The 24,484-nt window shown below is 39.7% G+C and overlaps 1 protein-coding gene across 6 annotated transcripts in view; it reads right to left on the reverse strand.

Annotated features, from left to right (window-relative positions):
- The window catches only part of EPHA3 (EPH receptor A3), a 213,776-nt gene that overhangs the window by 40,536 nt on the left and 148,756 nt on the right, over positions 1 to 24,484 (reverse strand). For 2 of the 6 annotated variants that reach the window (XM_083611510.1, XM_083611514.1), the window contains 6 exons: positions 17,922 to 17,951; positions 15,040 to 15,164; positions 11,619 to 11,781; positions 6,961 to 7,063; positions 6,427 to 6,494; positions 346 to 471 (listed from right to left, as the gene is read on the reverse strand). In XM_083611510.1, the coding sequence (XP_083467636.1) occupies positions 346 to 471; positions 6,427 to 6,494; positions 6,961 to 7,063; positions 11,619 to 11,781; positions 15,040 to 15,164; positions 17,922 to 17,951 (615 nt within the window). The remainder of the gene's footprint in view (positions 1 to 345; positions 472 to 6,426; positions 6,495 to 6,960; positions 7,064 to 11,618; positions 11,782 to 15,039; positions 15,165 to 17,921; positions 17,952 to 24,484) is intronic. The other 4 variants (XM_083611512.1, XM_083611515.1, XM_083611511.1 and 1 more) reach the window with 3 other exon arrangements.

A 24,484-nucleotide genomic window follows, 5' to 3' on the forward strand; every position in this document is an offset into this window, starting at 1 on the left:
TGTTTGATAACCTATATGAAATAAAAGTCTGAGGTTTTAGCTCAGATTCTGGTAGACCAACAAATCTTCAACATCAAACCTTTTACGGGCAGCAATATTAAGAACAAAGGGCAAAAGAAAGGCTGATAAACATTTTCAGTGCAGAAGAAGCAGCTGGATCTGTCAGTCATGACGGTTGTGAAAAATTCAGAATAAAATGCAGAAACCTTCAAAACATTATTTCCTTTGCATCTGCACAGAAAGTTTTATCCACCAACCTGCCTGCATCTGAATGGTCCAGCTGCATTAGGCAGACTGAAATGGCACAGTTATTCTCACGAGAGAGGACACTGTAAGAATCCTTACCTGCCCCAACAACTTTGTCGATGGCTATGCTAGCAGAATCTAGCTCCTTGGCAAATTCATGAACAGCTTGAGTAGGATCTTCATATGTATGTGGGTCCACATAAGTTCTAAGGCCTGGGAGCTTTACTGTTTAAAAAGAAATTCAGAGAGAGAAGCATATGTTCAGTAATAATAACCAACACACAAAAACCCTAATGCGTTTGTATTGCAAAGCATCCACTGTAATCATGAAAGCAAAAAGTGCAAGATTCCTAGGCCACTGACATTTTGGGAGCCAATTGTAGTACATCTCACCCTTTTAAGTATCAGCCAAATTGCAGGGGGAAATAATAATCATGCTAATTTTCCTCTGGATTTAGAAGAGGCAGAGGAACCAGAGACCAAATTGCAAACATGCACTGGATTATGGAGAAAGCTAGAGAGTTCCAGAAAGACATCTACTTTTGCTTCATTGACTATGCAAAAGCCTTTGACTGTGTCGACCACAGCAAACTATGGCAAGTTCTTAAAGAAATGGGAGTGCCTGATCACCTTATCTGTCTCCTGAGAAATCTCTATGTGGGACAAGAAGCTACAGTTAGAACTGGATAAGGAACAACTGATTGGTTCAAAACTGGGAAAGGAGTACGGCAAGGCTGTATATTGTCTCCCTGCTTATTTAACTTATATGCAGAATTCATCATGCGAAAGGCTGGGCTGGATGAATCCCAAAACGGAATTAAGATTGCCGGAAGAAATATCAACAACCTCAGATATGCAGATGACACAACCTTGGTGGCAGAAAGTGAGGAGGAATTATAGAACCTTTTAATGAGGGTGAAAGAGGAGAGCACAAAATATGGTCTGAAGCTCAACATCAAAAAAACGAAGATCATGGCCACTGGGCCCATCACATCCTGGCAAATAGAAGGGAAGGAAATGGAGGCAGTGAGAGATTTTACTTTCTTGGGCTCCATGATCACTGCAGATGGTGACAGCAGTCACGAAATTAAAAGACGCCTGCTCCTTGGGAGAAAGGCGATGGCTAACCTAGACAGCATCTTAAAAAGCAGAGACATCACCTTGCCAACAAAGGTCCGTATAGTTAAAGCTATGGTTTTCCCAGTAGTGATGTATGGAAGTGAGAGCTGGACCATAAAGAAGGCTGATCGCCGAAGAATTGATGCTTTTGAATTATGGTGCTGGAGGAGACTCTTGAGAGTCCCATGGACTGCACGAAGATCAAACGCATCCATTCTTAAGGAAATTACCCCTGAGTGCTCACTGGAAGGACAGATCGTGAAGCTGAGGCTCCAATACTTCGGCCACCTCATGAGAAGAGAAGACTCCCTGGAAAAGACCCTGATGTTGGAAAAGATTGAGGGCACAAGGAGAAGGGGACGACAGAGGACGAGATGGTTGGACACTGTTCTTGAAGCTACAAACATGAGTCTGGCCAAACTGCGGGAGACAGTGGAAGACAGAAGTGCCTGGCGTGCTCTGGTCCATGGGGTCACGAAGAGTCGGACACGACTAAACGACTAAACAACAAATTTTCCTCTAGATCTCCCAGTGTTCCAAATAATCCCGCCCCACTGTACAGCTGCTGTTCACTGAAAATAGAAATGTCAGGAAATCTGATCATGGATCTTTGGCCCTAAGAAGCTACATAACAGAAGCAAAGGAAATCAGTACGGCTTTTTCTTCTCCTTATACAGTGGTGCCTTGGTTTACAAACTTAATCCATTCCGGAAGTCCGTTCTTGAACCAAAACCATTCTTAAACTGAGGCACACTTTCCCTAATGAGGCCTCCCACCACTGGTCCCCTTCCACTGTTCGGCTTCCGTTCTTAGACCAAGGTGAAGTTCGCAAACCGGGACACTACCGGTTTTGCAGAGTTCGTAAACCGAATAGTTTGTAAACAGGGCTGTTCTTAAACTGAGGTACCACTGTACCAGAAACCAGCATCAACCATTGACATTGATTGTCAGTAGATTCATGACGGACCAAATAGCACTTCTTCCATGCAATGCATAAAATCTATGCAATTCATTATCATAAGATGTGGTAATAACATTTTATAAAAGGTGACTTTTAAGGGATATCAGATAAATTTGTAGAGGAATGATTTAACAGACGGTATTAAGCATGGTAGATGAATGGAACATCCAGGTTCAGAAGCAATGTACTGCTGAGCATAAATTGCTAAGGGATGAAGAACAGGATAAGGCATTCATATGATTCTTGTACACTTCCTGAAAGCATATAGGTACATAAAAAGAGTCCTGCTGTATCGGAGCAAATCTCAATCTAGTCCAGCATCCTCTTTCCTTCAGGCCAACTAGATACCTCTGGGATGTCCACAAGCAGAACATGAGTGAAATAACATCCCTGGTGTTTCCTAATGATGAGTATTCAGAGGCATGGCACTTCTGACCCCAGAGGTAGTTATATAGCCATTGTGACTAGTACCACCTAGTTGGCCACTGTTGGAAAGAAGTTGCTGGACTGGAGTGATCTTTGGCCTGGTTCAGCAGGGTTCTTTTCTTCTGATTTCATTTCACCTACCAACACAATTGCTGTAAGAGCGTAATCAAATCTTGAAAGCTTCCCTCTTTAAGCTCTAGTGTTAACTGCCTCCAACACAATTTAAGCATCACATGAAGAACAGTGAAGCTGTGTTTTGCCCAATACGACATGCTGAAATTGTTTTGTACAAGACCGTTGTTGGTAAAACTATCGCTCACAATAAAACTTCCTGAACAACAACAGCAATTAAAACACACACTCACCCCCCTACTGGCAGCATATTGCTACAGGTTAAAGGTCTCGTAAATGTTCCCTGCCATTCATACTGCCTGCATATTACAGACTCCCTCCTGTCCCTAATAAAAAGAAATCCAGCAATTTAAAAACCTCTGAGCAGTGGGGACTTCTGTTCCTGATTTTTTTTTTTAATGCTGACCCCTGAGGGTTTGTGTTATCAGGTGACTGGAGATTGCAGGGAGAATAATTCCTTTGCACCAGTTACTAAAGAGCAGTCCATATAATGTTGATTCTGTCATGAGCAGTAGATAATAAACACATGTACTCGCGTTAAGCTGCAGGACTTTACAGCTCCTTCTGTGCCAGTGGCATCATTTCCATTTTTATTTTTTTTTACCAGCATGAGTTGTCTTACAGGTAGCAAAGGAGTAGAAAGTGCTTGGCCAGACATGGGCAAACCGGGATGATCTGAGAAGGTCAAATGCATTTCTGCTCCTTTGAAGTGGTATTACAGGATTCGAAATAAGGCCGCAGGGAACACTTCATGGGTGAGGCTTTTTCTTAGGCAATTCACAAGCAAGTGGCTGAAATAAACCATCTGCTATGGGCTGAAGTGCAGAAAGTTTATTATAGCCACAGAAGTTGTTTTATCCTATTGAAACGAACCCAGGAGAATTTTCATTCCGGTATTTGCCTCCAACAGACTCCAGAAGAGTGACTGGGTTTATATTTCCCCAGTAGCAACTGGGGGTTCAGATGAATGCTTAGCTTTTGGGAAGGGGGAGTGCCCAGTAGTAGTTCTGTATATTCAACAAAATGCCACTAATAGAACATTGTAAATAGCTATGGGGTATACAATTGAAGCACTGAAGCTTGCCAGAATTAATATATCTGGGTACAGTCACCTTCTCATAAACATTTTCAAAATAAGCCTCCCCCTGTAAGGAAGCCGAAGCTTTAATTTGAAGCAGGACTCACTAGTGTTTGGTTGTGAGACCTGTTTTGAATGACCAAAGTTTGCCCAGGAATATGTTCAGAAACAATAAAGAGGACTGCCTCTGAATATTTTCATATCATCATTTAATAGTCCAATCTAGACACAACACTTCTGACATCAGGGCAATATAGTTTTCCAGACCCAGTTTGATAAATATACTGATAGCAACCCTCCCCCAACAATCTACAGCGCTCTCTCTCTCTCTCTCTCTCTCTCTCTCTCTCTCTCTCTCGGATGGATTGTCAGAGAACCAACAATATTTAGACTTTCCCTTCATATTGCAGCATGAACATGGCTTGGAATACCAAAGCACAATAATTGAAGTGGTTGAATCCACAGGAATTTTAACTACTGTGATTCATTTAGAAAAAGTGGTTGTGACATTCCACTGCATGAGAATTGAGAGAGCAACTTTTGACCTGTTACTTGTCCATGACACTTTTTTAATGGTTGTTTCTGTTTTATAATCTAATTAAAATGCTGTGGGCCACATATTACTAGATGGGGAGCTGAAGCCCAGTGTGCTAACTGTTATTGTGCAGCCTTAAGTAGCTGGATATCACAGCTTGCATGTTGGCAATAAAGTACCAACTTGCTCCTGAGGGGAAAGGCTCTAGAGAAAAACAATTTAACATTCAATTGCTTCAACACAGTTGTAATTAGCCAGAGGTTTTAATTTCTGCAACCATATGCAAACCACATAAAAGAAACTGGCAATACTGACTCTGACTTAAATTGTAAATAAAATATCTGCATCTAATAAATAGGGATTCGACTATGTGAAGAAAAAAGAAAACAAGAAGTCTCCCATTCCTTGATCCAAAAATGAATTGGGCCCTTCCAAGCATTTCACCCAAATTCCATGTGATCCCAAGCTGGGATGAGGCAGAACTTTGCTTCTGTTCACATTTTCATGCAATCCTACCTAATTTGCACTTCTTGACACAATACAGGAACTGAAACACAGCTATCATTTGAAATTTGCATGAATTTTGCAAAGCAGGTCTGCAACCCCCAAAGCACACAAAAATTGCAGGGAAAGTGTACACAAAAAAAGCATCTGTTAATGAAAAGAACATGAACAAAGGCATTAAATTGGGGAAAATTGCTTGCAAAACTGTGTGAATCACCTGAGGAGATGCTTTCTCCATATCAACTTGATCATTCATTACAATCAACAGGTAAGGCTCTTTTGGTAGTTCCTGCTCTGAATGAGATGAAAAGTGTGGGGCCCTGTAGGAAGCCTTTTTAGTGATGGCTCTGTGGCTACAATCTCCACTCTGAGATGTGTCTTACTTGTGCTATGCATTTGTTGAAGCTGTACCTCTTTCATCAGGCTTTCAGAGGTGGACAGGTGTAGTAGGTGAAGTCAGTTTTAAGTATGACGCTGATGCTTATATATATAGATGCTTATGTAGGTATTTTAGGTCGAATGGATTTAGTGATTTTATTATGTATTATGTTTTGTTGTCTTTTATTTTGCTGCACACCACCATGTGGCTGCTGTAGAGAAGAGTGGTATAAAAATAACTTGATAAATAGGCAAAACTGAATGCAAAAATGTGCATCTTGAGCACTTTACACAGAGGGAGGCATTTCTAGTTGCACAATAAGGGGGCACAGATTTATACTACACTGCTATTATGAATTTGGTCCCATTGTTCAGCATGAATGTGCCGATCACTATGGCTTCATCAACCCAAGGGTCGGGAACCTGTGTCCCTCTAGATGCTGTTCAACTACTCCTATTATCCCTGACCACTGGCCATGCTGGCTGAGGCTGATGGGAGTTGTAGTCTAACACTAACTGGAGAGATACAAAACTACAGCATCCTACACCAGGATAATGGATTTGAGAAAGCACCTCAATGTTCCTTGATTATTCCAACATAATGAATTTTACACCCATCATGGAATGGAGCAGGGAAAAACACATTTGCAGGCCAGCTTGCCATTTCAATTTAGAGAGAATAAGACAGGTAGACTAGGCTACCTTTGAAGCCTCTTAGAGTTCAGGATTTTGTTCTATCCTGCAGGTACATTGATTTGTTTCTAATATGCTCTGCTTGCATGTATTGAAAAGAAACCACATATCACAGACACATTTCTTTTCTGGGATTTCTCATCTAGGAAGAGAAGACACAGTGAAACTTTCTTCTGAGGAAGCACATATAGAATTGCACTAAAAAAAAAACCTTGTATTTGCGTTGTGAGGGAAAGAGAAATAAAGGAGACAAAGTTGCATCTGTATCATATGAGCACATAGAATTTTGCTGAGTGCAATAAATGGCATAATGTACTGGGGGGGGGGGGAGGAGGAGACGACAAAAAAACTTACAATGTCCATTCCCAAAATACAGCCTCTTCTCATCAATTCCATGTTTCGATTTACTATGCCCGCAGAATCTACAAGCAATAAAAGGCAAAAACATAAGAAAACCAACTTTTTATACGCTGCTTGAATATAAAAAACAGAACACAACAGTTAAGTTCCTATTAAGAACTTTAGTACTGTTTACATTCTCTGTATCCTACAGAGCATAGATACGTTCTGAGGGAATTTGAGGAAATTGAATAATGAGACAATCTGTTGATTTTTGACCCCTCCAGTTTAGTTTTACAATTGCTTGAGAATGTGTTTATAGCTATTTTTAACAAGTTCTGTAGTGCCTGAGCCTGCTATTGTTCGCAGCCTCATTAAGGCTTATAACTCTGCTGTGACTTCCTGGTCAACAAACCGGGGGGTGGGGGTGGCTTTCCGGATGAATCCTGGTGATTCTTGTTCAGGAGGGTGTCTCCTTGACAGCGCTTATCATTCAAATGCAGCACTGAAGGGATGGAAATAAATGTGTAAAAGAAATGATGAACTAACCTCCCGATCAAGATGTAAACCACAATGGTGAGGAGAATAATTGCTACTGCAGCCGAAACAGCAATCATTACAACCTGGCTATTCTCGCTGGAGATTGAGAAAGCTGGAAGTTACAAGGAAATAAACGTGAGGTTTTCTTTTAGTTTAAAAACCCTCGGAACATTAAATATATCACCACCGACAAATGCAGGTAGCAGATAAGTGAAATCATTACAGCATTGCTTAGAAATGACTTGCAGCCCAATTTCTAAGCTAAATATCTATTTACTCTTTACCAATTTGAAAAGACAAGAAAACCCCTTATGGGTCTATGAACAAGTTGCAAAGGCTAAGCAAAGTAAAAATATATCAGGTTGGAGCCAGAGAAGTGGTAGCATGACTCCACACACACAACATGGCTTTTTCAGCCCTTCCTCCCTATGGTAGTCTCCTTCACCCTAAAAAAAACACCTTATTTTGAGGAGTGAAGAACTCTCTGGAACTGTGTGGGATTGAGACGGGAGAATCAGCAGAATTGAAGAAGTCGTCTTTCTACAAGCAGAAGCACATTTCTGCTTGCTCAAGACACTTTTGGATCCATGCCACTGATAATGATGATTTTAAGGATGATTTATAAAATTATATAATTAAAGTAGGATCTTTTTTGAGTATACAAGTCAAGCATGATAAATCGAACCGCTGAACATTTTATGTGCAATTTTCCTTAGTAAAGTATGTAGCTTGAAATGTATTTTTTACAAAAGAGGCTTAAATCAGCTCTGTTTAAAATGAGCTCCTAATATGAATGGAAAATGAAAAATTGATACCAGCTACTCCTTCAGGTCTCATTCCAGCTCTCCATCACAATAACCTCTAAAGGGCCAAACTAGACCATACATTAGCTTTGTATCTGTGTCCTTAAACATGGGTTTTTGCCGTTTGCTTTTTACACAAATTTAATAAATAAATAAACAAAACTGGGAAGTTTTGTAAAATAACGCACTGCACTTAAGAGCATAGATAGAGAGCTAATGTATCAATGAACTTGGTCTTTAAAAATGCTTGTTTTAAAGTCAATGGATCAAGTCCAAAGTTTCAAATGCTATGTGTGATGGGATGGTGAGCTGCTTGTGCGTAAAATCCTGATCCCTCAGAGTTTGGCTAAGTTCCCAAACCTCTGTCTGTGATGGAGCTCCTTAAGCATGGCTCCATCAATCGCTCGTTGAATCGGACAGTGGGCGTTTACGGAACTTCTTCCAGCATAAAAGCTCCTTAATGGAAACGCGTCTTCTGGACTCTCGGCGTGACAGTTTCCGCCGAGGAGTGGGTGTCCCTACGGGAGGTCCTGAAACCTCTCCACTGTTCTCGCTTGAAGTATCTCTGAGCCCTCCCTCCGACTCACTTTCCCTTGTAACTCCACTTCTCCCCCTGCTGGTCCCCTCCTCCGCTGAGTGGTCTCTCTCACCCTCCATGAGCCCTTTCACCTCCTTCGTCTCAGATGACAGTTCCCTGACACTATGCAAAAAAGTACTTAAAACATAATAAGACTATTGAAATCCAAGTCATGATTTTTAAGTAACCAATTAGAATATCCACCAAAATAGTATCATGATAATAAGGAACAACAAGTCTTCCATCTGTTCTGCAAAGCTTTTTATCACCTACATTCTGTGCATTTGCCAGAGGCATCCACATGCATCTTGGTTCGAGTTAAGACAACACAAAAACATATTTATTTGCCATCTATTCCCATATATCATACCCTAAATGGTTTTATATTCTCTATGCATCATACAATTTATTCCATAGACTGAAGGTCACCATAATAAGTCATTAGTTTGCTAAAATCAGGAGCTCAGCTACTTTCCAGAAAGAGCTGGAATTTCAAAAGCTCACAAATCTCAAAAATTCAAACAAGATTGCTTGGCTTGCTGCTAAATTTTCTCTGTTTATTTTTGAGACCTTATACTCTCCAAACACTCCAGACGCTCAGGCCTCATGAGAAGTCTGTCAGAAAAGTTGCTGCCACTGTATCTGTGGTATAATCTGTGTTATGCTATAACTTTGGAATTCCTCCCACCTTCCTCCAATCTCCGATGTCTGACAAATTAATCAGGACCAACTACTAGATGGTGATATTATTGCTGACTGGTAGTGAACACTGTAATTGAGATGGACATGTTGAATATTAACTCACTCAAATATTTTCATAAATGCTATCAAGGGAGGTGATTCTCAGACCCAGTGGTTAATTAGGGGAGTCAAAAGATAAGCATTTGTGTTTTAAAATATAGAATTACATTGTGTACATTTTAAATGGTCTGATGACTTGAGTTGGCTTTGGTTGTTGTTGCTTTTCTATGAAGAGATCTGCAAGATCAGACCAAAGGCCTAACTAGTACAGCATTTTGTCCTCAGAATGGTCAACAAGATGCCCATGGGAAGCCTACAAGCCAACAGCATGACATTGTTAATGTTTAGTGTAAGCAAGGGTACTGTACATATTCTGGTTAAGTAATGTCTCTGTCAAAAGTTTTGGAACGCAGGACTTTTGGCTATTTTGTGGGGGTTCTTGCATGTATTTGTCACTCCATCAACTGCAGTAGTGAATGTAGGATAACAATGTGATAATTCGAGAACCTATCTCAAAGGTACCAAGGACTAATAATGAGCATGTAATGTTGTACAGTGGTACCTCGGGTTACGAACTTAATTCGTTCCGGAGGTCTGTTCTTAACCCCAAACTGTTCTTAACCTGATGTACCACTTTAGCGATTGGGGCCTCCCGCTGCCACCGCGCAGCCGCCACACGATTTCTGTTCTCATCCTGGGGTACTACTTCCGGGTTAGCAGAGTTTGTAACCTGAAGTGTTTGTAACCCGAGGTACCACTGTAATGAGTTTCATGAACTATTGAAAAGTTTAGTTTATTGTAAAAAGGTAAAGGTAAAGGACCCCTGACAGTTATGTCCAGTCGTGAACGACTCTGGGGTTGCTACGCTCATCTCGCTTTACTGGCCGAGGGAGCCGACATTTGTCCACAGGCAGTTTTTCCGTGTCATGTGGCCAGCATGACTAAGCCACTTCTAGCGAAACCAGAGCAGCACACGGAAACACTGTTTACCTCCCACCGGAGTGGTACCTATTTATCTACTTGCACTTTGACGTGCTTTCGAACTGCTAGGTTGGCAGGAGCTGGGACCGAGAAATGGGAGCTCACCCAGTTGCGGGGATTCGAACTGCTGACCTTTCAATTGGCAAGCCCCAGGCTCAGTGATTTAGACCACAGTGCCACCCATGTCCCCCGTTAGTTTATTGTAGGTTGCATCAAATTGTGTTCTTCCATGTACAGATGGAATCTTTCCATTTGGAGTCTATGATCTATTCAAGCTGAAGCCCTTGCTAATGGAAGAGGAGAGGACATGTTCCAACCTGTAGTCCCTTGTGTCACTTTCTCTTCTTTTCCAGAGTCCATAGGGACATGTATTAGAAGATAATATAGGTAAAGGTAAAAGGTAAAGGTACCCCTGCCCATACGGGCCAGTCGTGTCCGACTCTAGGGTTGTGCGCCCATCTCACTTAAGAGGCCGGGGGCCAGCGCTGTCCAGAGACACTTCTGGGTCACGTGGCCAGCGCGATGAAGCTGCTCTGGCGAGCCAGCACCAGCGCAGCACACGGAAACACCGCTTACCTTCCCGCTATAAAGCGGTATGTATTTATCTACCCGCACTTAGGGGTGCTTTCGAACTGCTAGGTGGGCAGGAGCTGGGACCGAAAGACGGGAGCTCACCCCGCCGCGGGGATTCGAACCGCCGACCATGCGATCGGCAAGCCCTAGGCGCTGAGGTTTTACCCACAGCGCCACCCGCGTCCCTAATATAATATAGCACTTTATTAAGTCCCATGTGAAACATTTATTTGAATCAGTGCTATTTTTCTAGAAAAAGAGGTGCCAGAATTCACCTTGAACGTCTCTCTCATTCTCTTACAATGGCAATGGCGCCTACCTGAGAGGTGCCGGAACGGAGTTCTGGCGAGTTCTGGCCCTGATTTTAATGCCACTTTGAAAAAAGCAATGCATTGGGGCTCAGTGTAGAAGAAAGCCAAACAATATAATACAAAATGGGAATTCACTGGCATCAACCTTTGCTTTGACTGTAATTTGCATGAAAAGTTAGGATTCCTTTCCTAACAAACCAACACCCAACTACAGAGGAAAACAGGGAAGCTTGCCTGAAGTTAAGTTAATGAAAGCACAACTCTATGTACTTGGAAGTCGGCGGGGTGGTGGTGGTTTGAAGTGACTGCAGTTCTTTTGGAGTTCAGAAGTTTAGGAGTCCATAAGTTTAAACAACAATGTCAGAATATTATGACACTGTGGAACTTTTAAATTTCTTTCCCGGCAGGAGCTGCTGCCTAGCACAGGATTCATTTAATTCTGGCAACATAAATAAGATATGGCAGGAGAAAGTAGGAATACCACCTGCATTATTTTATAGTATATTTCTCATAGCATGTTTTAAAATAATGACAAAATATAAAAATTTATAGGCATGTTAGCCGGAAAGGCAGATCATAAATATAGAATCACATTTGCTGAACTAGAGAGGGAATAAAGCTAGCCAGCCATATAATTTTGTGCAGAAAAACAGACAAAATCAATTTTTTACAAATACATACAATCCGGGCTGGTTTCAAACTCAAACTTGCGGCTGTTGGTTCCATATCCTGCAGCCGTCCGAGCTCTGATTTGGAAAACATAAGTGGTGTCTGGTTTGAGGCCACTGATGGTAACATTGGTGCTTCTTGCTCTTAGAATGGTGTAACTTGTCTCTTGCTCCTGCTTCAGAAAAAAAGAAAGAAATGACCACATTAAAACCCAAGATAGGGTGGCATATTGACGTTTTCTCCTACCTTATGCTGTGTAAACAGCATTTAGAGGGAGAGTTAATTGTATTCATATGTGTGTTATCTTCCTGCACCAGAATGATGAAACAGATCAGAGGGTGCAGAAATGTCTTGACCCTCCATAGCCCTTTGTCCTTCTTGGTGTAATTTGGAAAAATGGGTGAAATTGCACTACCCCTAGCCAATATTTTAGTGGACATGATTACTGACGGTCTATTATTGCAGATCAAAAATAGAGTCACAGTGCATTATGATTTTAGGCTGATTAACCATGTGTGAAAGTGTTTTGCCTTTCTCTTTTTCCCTTTCAAGCCTTTTTTTTTTACCAGCTTGACACAGGCATCTGATTGAAATCAAGGGCCTTTAACACGGCAAGATATCCAGAAGATGCCCTTATGCAAACCCTTGCCTTTCAGACTAATAAAAATAATGGATTCAAGAAACATTGGATTAATAGAATATATTTTGCAAATGTAGAAATATAAAATACATGAATAAGCATATTTATAGACTACTTTTTGTGATTTAAAGTGGTTGCAAGATAAAACAGAGGGCACAATATAAAGTGGGGAACTCCTGTAGGGTAGCTTAACAGAGTCTTTCTTTCCCCTCCTCTGTAAGTGCAAAACGTCATTCGGGAGCAGAAAAAATTATCTGCACAGCTCCCATATCCACATCCAAGCACCACTCTGCTCAGTGCAAGTTACTCAAGCTTCAGAGTATGAATAACCTGCAACAAAGTAAGAAGTGCCTGCACATAGATAGTGGCAGGGGGAAAGGAAACAGGGCTTGCCATGCATTGGATAGTGTCCCTTAATTTGCATTCATCGCTATGTCACAGACAGCCAAACATGTTTACTTAGAAATAAGCCCCACCAAATTGAATGGAACTCCCTTCCTAGCAAGTGTGTCCAAGATTGCCGCCTAGGTAACTATTTTAATAGCCCAAAAGGAATAGGTTTGCCAGTATAAATGTCATCATTTTATGAATCTGAATGGCTGCTTAAGTGGAATTTCTGAGGCTATGTTTGCATAGTCAGGGTACTTCCTTCTTTTTAATAAATATGCAAAAGAGGAGATTTTGTGGTTATGGAAAGGTCACATTTCTTATTATAAAAATAAATCTGCATCCTATACCCACTCAACTGAGAGTAAGTGCCACTGAAATCAGTGAGAATTATTTCTGAGTGGACAATATAGGATTGCATTGGTAAGTTGCTTGGCAAGGTTTTTTAAAAAATATATATGATGAGATGAATGGCAATGTATCTTTAATAATATGGTAATTTCTGTTTTGTGTTAATGATCATCAGATTTTCACTGTACAACAGCCTCTAGGTTTATTTTTTCACAGAAGAGAAACAGAAATTCAGAAAATGCTGTACTTTATCATTAACATTCTTTTTTATTTTAATAAAAGAATGAATCCCTTTGATTAAACACCCAACATGTCAGTGATTTCATTGAAAAAGGCCTGCTTTTTTCCCTTCTAAGCATTACTGCCCATTTCCCCCACAAAGCAGAACTGGATGGATCACAAAACCAACACATTACCAATAAAATAATCTACCAGAGAATATTTCTCAGAGGATAGTCAATTTTATATTTCATAGCGAGAAATTCTGCCATTAATGCATCTCATGCAACAAAAATGTTCTAGTTAATTCAGGATGGGGAACTTGTGGCTTTTCAAATGTTGTTAGATCCAATGCCCAACTTAAGGCAAGAGCCAAATAAAATAGCGAAATTTTAAATGATGGGGAATTACTGTTAATATATAGATATTCCTCAGTGGCACTCCGTAAAAGTCTAAGAGGCGCCGTTCCAATCTGACACTCTTCATATGTTGTTAGACTACAACTACCATCATCATTGACCTTGCTGGGAGGGACTGATGGGAGCCAGAATTCAAAAACATTTGGAGGCAACATTTTTTGGAAAAGCCGCTCTAGATATTAAGAGTACATAATTGCTGTTTTGTATGCTTGTATGTCATGCACCCTCTGGCACACAATTATACTCCTAAATACACCTTAGGCTTTTCTCCTGGTGCGCTGCTAATTAAAATGTGATGGGTATCTACTAGGTTAGGGACCATTACTGTGGTCACATCTGAGTTATGGAATGTGCTTCTCCGAGAAGCTGACTTAGAGACCACATCTAAAAAGCCATCACTGGCTTTTCATTTTTTAAAAAAATCTTTTAAAAATGTTTTAATGATTACAGATATTTATTGAACTTTAAGATCTGTGAAATTCTTGATGCAGTTGTGAGTTTGCTTTATTGATGTTATCCTCTGTTGCTGGCTTTATGGTGTGTCATATATTATTGCTGTTTTCTATTTATCTGTCATGGGGCATCCTAACAAAAGTAGTAAATTAATAAATAAATTTCACTGGGTAAATGAAGGGAAAGTAGAACGGATGATAAAGTATGTCAACCAAACATAATTCCCTAATTTTAGGGAATTCTAAATCCTGTGGTTTTGCTTTTTATTCCTGGTTTTCATTTCTAAGTTGCATATTTTGTTTTTTAAAAAAACAAAATGATGAGGAAGATCTGATATATGGAAAATTAAGTAACATTCCCTCCCTTCCCCAATAGGTTAAAACACCTTCTAAGAAACTTGTCTTTTTCTGTATCCTGGAACATGGGAAATTATAGTATCTAAACAGGCCTTAGAAATTACTGCTTACATGACTTTACCTGGAAAGTTAATTGCTAAATTGAGTGATATAATATCTTTTTGGAAAAATATTGAAACTCACGCAAATTCAATTATTTTACATTGATATCACAAGTGTATAAAACAAACAAGAATTCCATTTCTTAAATGTACTGTGTAAGTGGAATTTTAAAGGACAGTTGAGATGCTTATGTAACCTTCTTAAACTGATGTAGTCTACGTATTTATACAAAAAAGCCTAAATAAATAATAATAATCCAATCTAATATTAAATGCAGCCACTGAAAACATTAACATTAATATGATACATCAACAGAATGTAAATGTTGTTCTGTATTTTTGTTCATGGTTCGGACAGCTAAGCTTATTTTGAAGAATTTGGATATGAATGCGAAAGAGCATTTTTACACAGCTTTCAACTTCTTTTCAGTTTCTTATCTTACTCTTCCCATAACCCAACTGAATCGGCCAAGCCCACCCCCTGCCATCTTTGCTGTGCTTTCCCACCTTTTCGTAGTACTTGACTTCATAGTCCAAGATGATCCCATTAGGATGTTCAGGCTCTTGCCAAGAGAGAGAGACACTGTTCCTGGATGTCCGGTCTTTTCTAATTATTGTAATAGGGGACGGAGCTAGAGTGGAGAAGAAGAAAAAAGAAAGCAAATGGAGTTTATCACTGTTCTAATCCTTGGCAAGGAGGTGGTGTTTCCATTTGAAGGGCTCCTGAGTATAAACCTGGATCCGTATCAACACTCAACAGCTGGATTATAGACTTCTTACCCAAGCCTTGAAGCAGGATAGCCTGAAGGAAAGCGAGTTAGGCTTTCTATTGCTAGAAGACTAGTGGCAAATGAGCAGATGTTTCTAATCTGCTACTATAATGTAAGCAATGAAATACATTTGATATATTAAAAAGTAAAGCAAAAAAAAGTCCTCAGCCTATTTATTATGATGTTGCGGTGTTATTAGTACCAGATTCTGCAGCTCATTGATAATTTTTTCATATTCCAGGCATATGACAGGACTGGAGTACATTATGGGCAAGGAGTCCCAAGAGGTCCAATGCTAATAATAATAATAACCATCGGTGTACTGTTGAACATACACTTTTCTGTGACATTCTCTGTGGTTCCCCTATCCCAGTCCACTTCAAATTTCTCCCACATCCTTAACAATTTTCTACAGGGCTTAAGCAAACATTAGCTTTTTTTTTAAAGACACCACTAAAGCACAATTCATTTATCAAGGCACAGGTAATTTTGCTGACATAATGAAGAAACACAAGTACCAAAATGCAATGTGGTGAAACATTTTATTGTTCATATTCAAATTCTCTCCTTCGTATGGTCCCATCAGGGCAGGGATCATAAATGTGACACCCAGAGACTCTCATGCCAGAGACGGGTCCCAATAAATATCCCTTCACAAATCAAGAATATATAACATACTTTTTCCAATTCCACTAATATTCTGTTAGCACTGGGTCAGTCTCTTCTACATTGAAGTCATTATGCTATGTCCCAATAGTAGCCATTTTGTGTCATGCCACACCCCATAACAGCCACTTTGTGATATTTCCACCCCTGACCATCAGCATCATTTTTTTTTGTATGCCATGCCCTCATGGCAGCCATTTTGTGACTGGCATCCATGGCGCTTTCTTTAAATAGTAAATAAGCCCACTGGCCCCAAAAGCTTGTGACCTTTAACTATAAAATTAAATGTTCTACTAGATGTTTAAACAGCTCATTCAGTGAGCCCATGGTTCATGCTGGGTATCCTGGTAATATGGCAGGACACTAGAAAAATGGAAAACAAATTACCCAATGAAGATGACATGTAAGAAGTAAATGCATGCCAGCTTTCATTTGAAAATAGCAGATAAGGTGAATATTCACATTATTAGAAGATCAGCCTGGAATTTTATTCCAAATCTGCTCAAACAAATGGTAGTTGTATTGTTTATAATACAACTGAATACTCATAATGGGTTAGAAACAGTCCAGGTTACTTGAATAGAGTTCTCATAGACATCAACTGGAACTCAAGTTATGACAAAGTTACTCCATTGATTTCATTGAGACTTCTTTTTCCCTAGCTTTGCTCGGCTCATATAATTTTACTGACCCAAAAAAAACATAGTTGTTTTTTTTTCCAAATTACAGCTTTCTGAGAATTCATCATCATAAAATCACCACCATCATTTTCAAATACAGGTTTTAGTCATAAACATGGTCAACCCTTAATTAGGGTGATTGGAATTAAAATTAAAATTAAAAGCTGATTCTAGATTCATTTAAACCAGAGAAGTGTGAGAGCGCCTCCAGACGAAGTTTAGCTTCATGCATATAAGTAGTGGCATAGTTGCTGCCCAAAAATGTTTTCATGCAGTTGGAATGTCTGTCACAAGACACAGGGGCCTGAAGGGTCTTGTTTGTGCACAATAAGGTAATGAATATCTATAGGAGGAGCCCCTACTGTAGCTCATTTCTATGACAGCATTGTTGGATGTGCAACAGTAGAAATAATTTTGTTTGTAACTTGAGGGTGAATTATGTCATCAGTAAGTCAGCTAACCAAGAAGGTAGAAGCGGTGCAGATGTTGCTTAGCAACCAGGCAAAGTTGTAGAAATCTTGCTGACGCAACATGTGCTGTGATTGGCTACGTACTTCTGAGGGAGTTCTCCCCTGAATGTTTGGTTGAATATCTCCTTGCTATCCACAATTCCTGAACCTCTGTTCCTTTCTCCTGAAATTACATTCTGTGTTCTGCTCTGTTTTCCTCAGGAAAGTGTTATTAGGCTTTATTTTCTCCCTGGACTCCATCAGTGTTTTTAAAGGGACTTTGCCAGCAAACATCACTCACAGCATGTGCTCCTTCTACATGGTTCAGGTGCTTTGGCGTTACTGGAGTGATGCAGGATGAACATATGGTGCAGCAGCTTCTATTGCTTGAAATGGATTTTGACAGCAGCTCTGTTGTTGCCTGAATGGATAAAGCTGCTCTTAATCTGGGCACTTCCGACAAACACAACAGAACATGCACGCACACATGCACACACACACACACCAGTAGAAGTTCAGCATTATGCAAGCAGCTCCAGCTTCCCATATACAATGACTAAATCTTGTGACAGGTCTCAATGGCCTCTGTGTCCCCAAGAGGAACCATGCACCTAGGAGAAGCAACTTCACATGGCTGAAGCCTTCCTTGCTGATCTTTCAGTAACAGTCCCTATGACTGAAAAAGCACCACGTTTAAAACTCAACTGTGGCAAGACCAGCAAGGACTGGTCCAAGAATTTCGTGCATAGCTCAGAATACAAGAATTATAATAACTGACAAGCATTAAGCAACACAAATGGATCTGGATTATAACATCTACTCACTAGTAATTGCACAATCAGAAGTACAGGCTGCTGTTAAAAGATAGATATAATAATAGTCAGGCTGTTTTGAAATGCAGAGACCTATGTCATGTATAACTTCCTACTAGTTCTTCTTTACATTCTTCTAATTTGTACCCTTTAACATTTTAGTTTGCATTTTCCAAGCATAACAAGCTTATGCTAAGATAAGTGCCATCCATATTTATGAGTAATTAACAAATCATTAAAAGTTATGATTTCGCATCACCACTAATAATACTATAAAGTCAATCAATATAGTGTTGATGAGACAAGGCTAACAATCCTGATGACAGTGATTGCTCCCAAATTATTGTAATCACTTTTTACAGTTTACTTATATACATCTCTCTATGAGTCACAAATAATGTTAGTGAGTTGATTGTGATTTTTTCAGAAATATAGCTGTTTTTGACCCCCCCAACAGCTCCTCCAGTTACTGAAGCCACAACAACGTTGCACATAGTTGATATATGCCACACCATGTGAATGGAAAAGTGAAATCTTGATTAGAGTAAACATGCTGACCTTTATTAATCAGACTCCACCTCTGCAATAGCAGAACTATTTGTGTGACCAGGTAATTTATACACTCAGATCTTTCCCAGGACCCACAAGAAACGACTAGATTCTGCTACTGAGTTGCCTCCCACACTATCCAAGCATCAGAAATTTTTTCAAGACCTGATAACTCTGCATATCTGCTGTGGGTACTGACGTATAGGAGATTCACTTGTTTATACATATACATATTTATATACTGCCTCTAGCAAAATATCAACATAAACAAATTTGAAGCAATCATTAAAATGGTTGGCTACTCAAGGATAGGGATTTTGTTCTCTCAGTTTCTCATTTTTCCAGTCTTCAATTCATTTCTCCATATTTTGCTGCACTGTGTGATTATTATTATTATTATTATTATTCTCTTAAAAATCCATCAGCATTTTAGTGCAAATTTCCCATAATAAACACATTTTTATATGTAGTTTTTATTAATGTGCACATTTTTTAAAGAAGTTTTCCCTAATGTAATGCATTTTTTCATTATTTCCATCAGTATATTCATTTTTATGGACACTTTTCCCGAACAGATGCAATTTTGTAAAGACTGGTTCATGAACTACATAGCAGAATTCGGAGAAGTGCCAATTTCAAAGGTCACCTGTGTTGCAGTTAACGGTTTATTTATTTTTTTGCAAAAGTAAAAATTGATAGATTTGGCTTCAAATGATGCATGAACAGAATTTCTCCCCCAACCCTACTCAAGAAACATTTTAAACAACTGCATAGGGCTATCAGCTTAAAAATATATATTTAAGAGATGCCTTAAAATCTTAAGCAGACATGGATATTGGTACGAAATTTACTCAGTCAGTCAATCAATAACATCATTCCGTATATAATAACTAAATCCAAAACCATAAACAGTCAAACATTAAAGCATATACACCAGCAGTATCAAAGAAATAACAGCAAAACCTTCACTGAATATAAAAGCCAAAGGCTTGATTGTTCCAACATGGGAAACTCTTAAGCGGCAGCAAACTGTTAAAGGATAAATAAATAAATATTCTTTATCTGTTACATAGATTTTGGAGGCAATGAAAGCAAGTCTGGGAGTGAAAAAGCTCATTCTTGTAAGTGTTTAAGATGCAAAACATAAAGAGCATGAAGCTTCTTAAACCCCTGACAATAATTTTAGATTTACCTTGCTAAAATTGATTTGCTAGAGAAAATAATCCCTAAGCATATCATGCATCTTCCTTTAGCTTAGTAGCAGTGAGACATAAATTTCCTTATTGATTTAAACGCTATGTGCTGTGTTAGTATTTGTTACATGAATAACTGGGCTCCAGATGAACACATGGCAAAAGCCATGCCTGCAATGTGCATACACTGCACTCAGTAGTTACCGCTTCCTAACGGTTACTAACTGTTCTGTTGAGACTGTAGACTTTCTATAGGCATCACAAAGATTCATATGCATGCAGCTGCCCAATGCTCTCAGAATGATTCTGGACCATTAAATTGGAAATGAGAGGAGTATCTAAAACCAGGTACAAAGTGGCACATGAAAAACCTGTTTGGTTTCTTTCTCACCACCATGGTAGAACCCAAAATTTTCATCCCTGCAGTGTACTATGGTGGTTAACATCCAGTATGGGCTTCAAATATTTAGATAGGCTGGAGTGTAGTGTCCACAAACCTGTTTAGCTTTCTTGGAGGACTAGGTGGACTCCATGACCATCTTACCACTGCAGTTTTATCTAAAGCATAGCAGAATGCATCACATATCCAGGAGAAAGTTTGTTCCCTAGTGGTGCCACAAAATGTAAAAAAACATGCAATAGTGGGAATCTGATTTCTGAATTCAGATCCCCATCACTGAAGCCCAAAGAAATGAGGTAGAAGAGTTAGAAGAATTTAGGAAGATATGTTGAAGCTTCATTCTGGGCTCACAGGATTAATAATAATAATAATATTTTATTTATTTATATCCCGCCCTCCCCAGCCGAAGCCAGGCTCAGGGCGGCTAACAACACTAAAACAGTGCAACATTAATTGCAGTTGACCGGTTTGTGCTCTTGTCTCCGCTCAGCATTTGTGTGCTTTGGATGAAGCCCTGGTCATTGTGTGTCAAGACCCTCAAGCCAAACCCCCCATTAGGAGTAAAGAAATTCACACTGAGGCAGAATTTTGGTTTAAAGTGAATGGGCAAAATTTAGGCTACAACTTTATTGATTACATCAAATGTGAGCGGTATTGGCTTAGGCATTGTAAAAAGACTATATCGGACTCCTGCCCTCTTTGCAGAAAGTCAGTAAGGGTAAACCACGAAAAGGGGGAGCTGCTTCGGGGGAACCCGTCTGCATCTCCCCCGGTGCTCCCAGACGCCTGGTAGGCCCTAGCCCCTCAAGCGGACTTCAGACAGGATCTAGACCCTGGATTCGTTTAATGGAATACCCTTGAACAATGGAGGGGCAGGCGATGGCCGACCTCCACTCAACAATAAGCCAATGCCAAACCGCCAAACCTTACAAAGTTGTAACAATTGCTAAGAGGTAGATGAAAACCAAAAGGCTAATGCCAATCTGCCAAATGGAAAAATTCTTACCCAGTCCCCATCCTAAGATGGGCAACCAACCGAAGTCCAAAGCAAGGGCAGAGGACACCTAAAAACAAAAGGGAGGGTGGGCGGGTGTTCAGCAACACGAAGCAGCTGCTTGGCACACGTCATACTGCTGCTTTTATACCCCTCACCCACGATCACCCTACTCAAAACGATTGGCCAATAGGCCTGGGGTGATCGTGGTGCCACCCTGGCGTGAGGGTATTACTCCGCCCACGCCAGGGTGAGGGGAACTGGATCGAGGGCCCGTCTGCAACCAGGACCATCTTTTAAGATGATACCACTTGCTGGGAGGTGGCCTAGTTTAGCCTCAGCTAACAGAAAACTCTAGCAACCCTGATGCTCTAGGACTTGTTTCCAAGAAAGGTCAGTTGCACCTTCTCCCTTAAGTCCTTTCAGAGCTTGGTTTTTTAAAAAAATCCCATTCAGAAAGCCTTTGGGAACTGTTGATTACCGGCTGCTACATTTCATTCTTATGTCTTAGGTACTGTTTAAGTGTCAGTATGTGCTGGTTTATTGTATTGTTTTACATTACGACATGGGGTGATTTTTATTGGGTAATTAGGTGGATTCTGTCTTGGATCCAGACTAAGCTATTTGAGATTAGGTCCCACTGAAATGAACGTTAGTCACAATTTCACTTCACAATGAGTTCAATGCAACTAACTTAGGCTGCATTCAAACATGAAATTATTCCATCTTCCAGATGTTTCCTTACCTGTTAATTTTCACATAAAATGCACCTCTGGAAATCAAGCAGAATCTGGTGACAGTTCAAAGCTAATAAATGTGTTGTTACCAGAAAATAATCTGTTGTAACCCTTGAAATTTGCTGCAGTTTTCATGGATCAGGCCCCCGCTGCTCATGTAATGAAATTTTAGGTGGTATTCTAGCATACTGTACAGTAAATAATGGGGGAACAATAGAGTGAATGCACAGAAAGGGTGTGGGGGTGACAATTCCAATGACATTCCTTGTTGTGTCACATCACACCGACTGGTGCAACTAAAATTTAATGCAACATGGGTGGTTTTTTGATTAAAAAACCCATAGCTCCATAATTTAACAGGTGCTGCGGTGTAAAAGGAATGTTGGAAACTGGGACAGAACCAGAAAAACTAAAGCAATGATCCTTATGTCTGAATGTAACCTTCGTCTAGATCCAACTCTCTGTTTCTGAATGCATAAACTGCTGTTAAATTCCATATGAATGAATAAAATATAACAGTGTTTAAAATAAAAACTATCACAACTCTTTCACAAGGCTTTAAAGCAAAAGAACTTTTAGTTTTCAAATGACTTCTAAACTGGTGACCTTACTAATTATGTATTTCCTTGTAGGTAAAGGACCCATGGACTGTTAAGCCCAGTCAAAGGTGACTATGGGGTGTCGTGTTCATCTCGATTCAGGCCGAGGGAGCTGGTATTTGTCTACAGACAGCTTTCCTGTTTGTCCACAGACAGACAGCATGACTATACCGCTTCTGGCTCAACAGGACAACCTGACGAGTGCCAGAGCGCACAGAATGGCCTTGTATGGATACTCTAAATGCCCTTTACACAGAGACTTATGCCCTATTCCACTGGGCCTCCACATTTTTTAGACCTATTGCATATAACCTTTGAACGAACAATACTGCAGTTTATCATGCAAATGTACATTTTAATTACAGTATTCTTGCAATCTTAAAGTTATTTTGCTGAGGGAAATCTGAAAATTTGACTATTCTACTTCAGTATGCCTGCTTTTGTTTGGTTGGAAAAACACTGTCAAAAACTACTGCTTTTTGGCAAGTCTTCAGTGACCAGTATGAAACATCTTGGGAAGGGATGTCTCACAGCTCGGTTCGCAGATGACTGATAGCACAAGCAAAATAATTACAATGTTAACTAACTCTGATAGGTTCCCTATTGGGAACATCACTGAAGAGGGCAAGTCATGAAGAACGGTCTACATTCTCACCTTTATGTGGTGGTCCCTGTAGATTACATAAGACATGCCTGAAGGATGGGGATTTTGGATGAAACTTGTCTTGCTGCTATTTCTTTGTGAACAAATAGATGATTATATTCTCTTTATCTCAGTCAAACACCTTTCAGAAACAATGACTTTTCTCAAAAGACAAACCTTTCCTTTTATAACAAGGAGACATTTTGCAATTGAGCTCATACAATTTTGGCCACTATCCACCAGTTTCCTATTTGTTTATCTGACAAGTGAAATGGCACAGGTGGAACATCTGGCCCAATGATTTCTATAAACATCCTCTCATTAAGAACTGGTGCATTTTTTTTCTTGACTACTTCTTTCCCCAGAATCCATGCTATACTGGAAGAAGGGGAGATGAGGGTCAGGCTTTGTTATAGAAAGAATAATGTTTGGTATAACTTAAAACTGTTTATTATTGTTGTTGTTATTATTGGTTTCTATTGATTTATTGGGGGGGTTTTGCCTGTACAGTGGAACCTTGGGTTGCGAACGTGATCCATGCGGGAGGCACATTCGCAACCCACAGTGTTCGCAACCCGCAGCGCCGCGTCTGCACATGTGCGTCATGCGATTCAGCGCTTCTGTGCATGAGCGAGCACCGAAACCCAGAAGTAACCCGTTCTGGTACTTCCAGGTTTCGGCGCGTCTGTAACCTGAAAACACATAACCTGAAACGTCTGTTACCCGAGGTACCACTGTATAGGATATTGTGTTTTTTAATGTTTGATGTTTCGTTGTATTTTTATATATGCTGTAAGTTTTATATATTTATATAAGTTTTATATTTTTATATATGCTGTAAGCTGGCTGGGGAATCCCAGCCAGATGGGTGGGAAATAAATAAAATTATTATTATTATTATTATTATTATTATTATTATTATTATTATTAATTGCATTTTCTCAGAAACAGTGTGTGAATGAGCTAAAGAATTATGAAATGCATTATGATTCTACAGCAATGAGCATGACTGTTGAACTCCACAGAAATCATTTTTTTTAGCAGATAGCAGAGATTGAGCTTCTAAGTTTCCCTCAAGGCCAAATTCCAAGACTGTAGTGATTCAAATGGCTTCTTGATCAAGCACAAATCTTATTCACTGATGTAGGCAAATGTTCTAGGGAAATGGCAGAATTTGAACAAGAAAATCATATATAGATATGTACATCAAGAAAAAAAAAATCCTTATTTGGTGGAAATCTCAAATGGAGAGCAAGTGGAATTTGCCAAAATAAAACTAACTTTAGTACCTATCCTGTTGAAGAGCTTTGTTTAGACAACAGTTTTATGAAGCACGATTTCAAGCATTTTAAAATTTAATACTTAAGACAGGGCCTGCCCTGGTCCTTAATGTGTGCATTAGGTGTATGGAACATATGCCCTAAAATTTATTGGGTTGAAGACCCTGTCTAGAGGGTCTG

This window comes from Podarcis filfolensis (genome assembly GCF_964270895.1).
Source record: "Podarcis filfolensis genome assembly, chromosome: 4".
NCBI lineage: Eukaryota > Metazoa > Chordata > Lepidosauria > Squamata > Lacertidae > Podarcis > Podarcis filfolensis.